This window comes from Musa acuminata, chromosome BXJ3-6, assembly GCF_036884655.1.
Source record: "Musa acuminata AAA Group cultivar baxijiao chromosome BXJ3-6, Cavendish_Baxijiao_AAA, whole genome shotgun sequence".
Taxonomy (NCBI): domain Eukaryota; kingdom Viridiplantae; phylum Streptophyta; class Magnoliopsida; order Zingiberales; family Musaceae; genus Musa; species Musa acuminata.
The window spans coordinates 14,066,339-14,071,391 of NC_088354.1; the positions used below are offsets into that span (position 1 = coordinate 14,066,339).

At 36.4% G+C, this 5,053-nt stretch overlaps 1 protein-coding gene across 1 annotated transcript; it reads left to right on the forward strand.

The window, feature by feature from the left end:
• Positions 1 to 234: 234 nt before the first annotated feature.
• On the forward strand, positions 235 to 4,775 carry LOC135641727 (UDP-galactose transporter 1-like). Its single transcript, XM_065157385.1, has 5 exons — positions 235 to 461; positions 1,747 to 1,996; positions 2,080 to 2,287; positions 4,089 to 4,320; positions 4,420 to 4,775. Exons 1-5 carry the CDS (start codon positions 351 to 353, stop codon positions 4,642 to 4,644), a joined length of 1,026 nt encoding a protein of 341 aa, XP_065013457.1. The 5' UTR covers positions 235 to 350; the 3' UTR covers positions 4,645 to 4,775.
• The last annotated feature ends 278 nt before the right edge of the window (positions 4,776 to 5,053 follow it).

Consider the following 5,053-nt stretch of genomic DNA (forward strand, 5'->3'; position numbering starts at 1 on the left):
TATATATATTGTATACTAATAGTACAAAATATTTTTGAGTGACCGAGCGAGCGCTGGTTGACCCGTTGCCATCCGCTGGGCAGAAGCGACCAAAGGATTAGCAATAGAACTCGTTATAGTGTCTATCAACCCCCATTCTAAAGAAGTCTCCTTTCCATCTTCCGTATCGGATTTGGAGGAGGCGAAGGTCGAGGATACGGGCGGGGGGGGGGGGGGGGGGTTTAATTCGCAGCTTCCAGGCCCCGTCGCTGTCCTTAATTTCTTCGGATTCACCCGTTTCTGCGGCTGCGCGGCGGGGGGGGGCGGCGGAGGGCGCGCAGCCGAGGGCTTTCTGATCTGAAGTGGGACGGATGGAGGACAGCAAGACGTCGAATTGGGGGATGCTTCGCGCCGTGCTCTCCATCCTCCAGTGGTGGGCGTTCAATGTCACGGTCATCATCATGAACAAGTGGATCTTTCAGGTCTGGCTCCGATCCGTTCCTTTTGCCCCCTGTTTTTGGTCAATTAGGTGGAGATTGTTCTGGCTTGTTGGTGGATTTACCGATTTCCGTCCTAATGTCCTTCCCCTTGGCTAGATCTTAGGAAAGGTTTAGGTTTTTTCTTTATTTGTATTAGAATCTTTATTATTCTTTGTCTGTGATTCATATATGTAAGTTTCTCGCAATCTTATGTGATAAAGTTGGTGTCTTTTCAGAGAACCGTTGGGTTGGAGGTACTTTTCACCTTCCTATATGGGTTTAATGATATTGTTATGTGGTATGAATGAGGACGTGCACTAGATCTGATTCTTCCTACCATATTTCCCATATTTCGATTCTGGAAGGTCGTTAGAGGAAATATAGGCTCGTGAAGATATTAGGGTTAGGTTCTTTCCCGGAGTTGATCCCTGGAAGTTGCGGTTTAATTAGTTTTTAATGCTATTCTTTATTAGATTTATAGTGTCAGTAGCTGTACGTTTCTTTAGCTCTTAGATCTCCAATCTTTCACTTGTATGCTCCTCTGGCACAATGTACCGCACATCTTGTTTTTAAGGTTATGGTGCTATGGCTTTAAGATAAAGCTGGTTTGATTTTCGATGAATTACCAACATTTCTGAACAAAAGATCTGAATAGGGGAACAAATGCAGGTTTCAGCAACAACATGACTGAGATTATCAGTTGCTGGTGGCTAGCATGCTTCATCATAATTTGTTTCTTCTTTTCTTACACATAAACTGATCAATACCCCCTCAAGTCATGCAGGCCACATACATTATAATAGTAGAGGATGGTGGAAAGGTTGCTGTTGAAGTTTTATAAACAGTAGGAAGTCAGTTATTTATCTCAGCACAGTCTGACCATCTAGTGACTCACGTTAAATGGAAATGCTAATTCATTTTCTTGTTTTACATGATATTTAAGTTATCAGCAGTATAATTTTATACAATGATGGAAATGGATAACCACACTTTTTGGATCACAATGAGAATAAAGACAAATTGTGAATTAACTTTTATGGTACAGTATTGAGCAGAATTTAAGTTAATGTAAGAATTGGAAAGCTATTGAATTAATTAATTTTCATGTATGTTACTCTTGAACTAACTTTTTCTTCATATAAGCTATTTTGTCGCAATTATTCTTATTTAGCCATCACCAAAAATAATTGATTAAAGATAAAATGTTTTTCTTTTAGTCATCCATGCAATTACCTGAACTTTTGTTTCATTTTGAGTTGTTGGCCAAAAGAACGACTTGTGTATGCAGAATCTGGACTTCAAGTTTCCTCTGACGGTATCGTGTATCCATTTCATATGCTCTGCTGTTGGAGCATATACTGTTATCAAGTTGCTTAAGCTGAAACCATTAATTGAGGTTGATCCTGAAGATCGCTGGAGGAGAATATTTCCCATGTCATTTGTCTTTTGCATTAATATTGTATTGGGGAATGTAAGCTTGAGGTATATTCCAGTCTCATTCATGCAGACAATAAAATCCTTCACTCCTGCAACAACAGGTTGGTTTATAGTGTTGTATGTCATGTTTTTTTGCTATTCATGCATTTGTATCATTTTATTCTTATTTGTACATCCTTGTCAGTCATTCTGCAGTGGTTGGTATGGAGAAAAGTTTTTGAGTGGCGTATATGGGCTTCATTGGTGCCCATCGTTGGGGGTATACTTTTAACCTCTTTATCCGAACTTAGTTTTGATATATCTGGATTCTGTGCTGCATTATTTGGTTGTCTCGCTACGTCAACAAAGACAATTTTAGCAGAGTCACTGCTTCATGGATATAAATTTGACAGGTACCTAACTTTATGTTTTAATGTGCCCAACATTTTTCCAATGAATTTTTTCTTAAACTTTCTTTTCCTCATTGCTGATTGGCACCTGCCAACTTCATTGAATTCAGTCAACTTACTTTTTGGTGCTACCAAAGATAAGACTTCTCTAGTGTTGACGTGAGTTTACTTCCAAATGTGTCCATGAAAAGTTGTTGACACAAAGATAAGAACATCATGTTCCTGTTGTACAGGATAATATTTGCATGACTTTCACGTGATTACAAGTTTGGAATGGAGCCTATATTAAACTTTATCATTTCCGTTAATGTTGTTTTTAGTAGTCTAGAAGTTACTTGATGTTTCTTTCTACATGTGAATTTGTTGGTGTTTGATTGAAGTTGTCAAATTTTGTCAATATTTTCCTTTCCTTTGTTTTCATTTTGTTGAAAGTTTACATGTGTTACTTTTGCATGTTCAATTGCGTAGAACAAAATGAATTTACACTGTCATGTTTCTTAAACTTCAAACTTTATCTTCAATCATTTATACTGAGACTGCGTCGCTGTCTAAGAACTGTCTAGCATTCTTTAGGTATACAACCTATGCATTCATATTCATTTCTTGAAGAGAAGAATGATAAATTCACTTAGTGCCATATGCAAGGTAAATTATTTTGTGATTCTCACATCATTGCAGATGCCATAATTTATGGAATCTTCAACCACATACTTTATAGTTTGCTAATTGCTAGTAAAGCTTATGGTTTGTGGACCTTTTTTTGTGTATTTCGAGCATAACATGTTTTAGCTAAAACATCATTTTCATGGATCATTTTAAGCCTTTGCTCTTTGTAACTTCTAAGAAAAAAGTGAGGAAATTGGAATACTCTAGATTTGAATTAATATGTATTGCTTAATTGGTGTCTTAAGTTGCAATTTTATTGTTACCAGCCCGTGCATATAATTATTCATGTTGCAATTTTTTTAGTTATTTTGACTCGTAAAACTTTTTTTGAGTAATTTACCATGTCATGATTACTTCCATCCTGGTAGTCTTTGGCACATACATCACTCTCCCTATTGGGTATTTTGTGTCTTATGCTTCTTGTTTGTAACCATTTCTAACTTGAGTACAATTGTGTCTGTTGTTTAGAGCACATTGTTAGGAAATTTGAGTTTTAAGAAAATGTAAACCTCTGGATCTAGAATGTCAGTGCAAATGCAACTTTTATCAATATCCGGCCTTTTTTGGTTTAGTGTTGATATCGGTTGACTTGACTTCTACTTGTAGTAAAGCCTTCGACACATTTTTAATTATTATAAAAGAACTAGAACAATGAGGTCCAAAGGAAACACAGACCATTTTGTGAGAAATACCTCCTTTTAAATTGCCTAATTTCCATGAGAATTATCGATTTGTGGATTTTGTAGGTCAGCAGCCTAAAACCTGAACAAAAAAGAGGGTAAAGCTAGAGGATTATATCCATTCTGTAGTATTTTACCTGTTTAATTTTGTGTGCTTTAACATGGCAATAACAGAAAGCTAAATGGTGTAAGATATTCATGTGAGACTAGACACATAGCACCGTGTGAATTTCGCCGGATGCAAACATAGTGTATGCCTGATCTGAAACGAAGCATATACTATAAATTCATGGAATTCATTGAATGCATGTGCCTTCTACAAGTTGAATGATCTGCAACATTTAAAAGTCATCTTCAGGTTATTTGCAGATTCATGAGATTATTCTTTAAAATAAATATTATTATTCTTTTTTTCTTGGTTAATTATATGTTGATTTGGTAGTGCCTACAATGTGTAGCATAAACACGGTGTACTATATGGCACCTTTTGCAACTATGATACTATCTGTACCGGCAATCCTCCTCGAAGGAGCTGGAGTATTCAACTGGTTTTACACTCATGAATCTGTTTCTTCGGCAATGTTCATTATTTTTGGCTCTGGGGTTTCAGCCTTCTGTCTCAACTTCTCAATCTTCTACGTCATACATTCAACTACAGCGGTTACCTTCAATGTTGCAGGCAATCTAAAAGTGAGTTACTTTTGTAATGCATTTCATTAAGTTGATTATGCAACATTCAGAAAGATCCTTGTTACTGTTTGATGCTAAAAGAAGAGTGTTTTGTTACAGGTTGCTGTTGCCGTATTAGTTTCATGGCTAATTTTCAGAAATCCAATCTCTGTCATGAATGCTTTTGGATGTGCAGTGACCCTGTTGGGCTGCACCTTCTATGGATATGTCAGGCATAAACTCTCTCAACAGACTGTTGTTCCTGGAACACCTCGGACTCCTCGCACCCCTCGAAGCCTAATGGAGCTTCTCCCCCTTGTAAGCGATAAGCAGGATAAGATTTAGAGGTTTATGTATTGATGACTGTATTTCTGATAGTTTTGACTACCAAGAACACGTTTAAGATGTGGGTGCTTGTACACTTTCACAAATCTCACTATTTCGGGTTTGAGTTACAGGAGGCAGTATTCTTTAAATGATCTCTCGATTTGGCCTTTCTGCTTTCGAACCTATAACGTAATTTCTATGCTTATTGGACTATTTTCTATTTTATTCTATGCATTTATATTTATAGTTCCATTTGTCATTGATGATAATCTGCACTTTAATTGTTAAGACTTTAACATAGTTTGATATGCATAGTTCTAGATGATGTTGTATTGTTTTAAAATGAGAACACTAGTCACATCCCATATTTATAAAACGAATAAATTATGAATTTATTATTTATTATTTAGATTTTTTATCTTTAAAT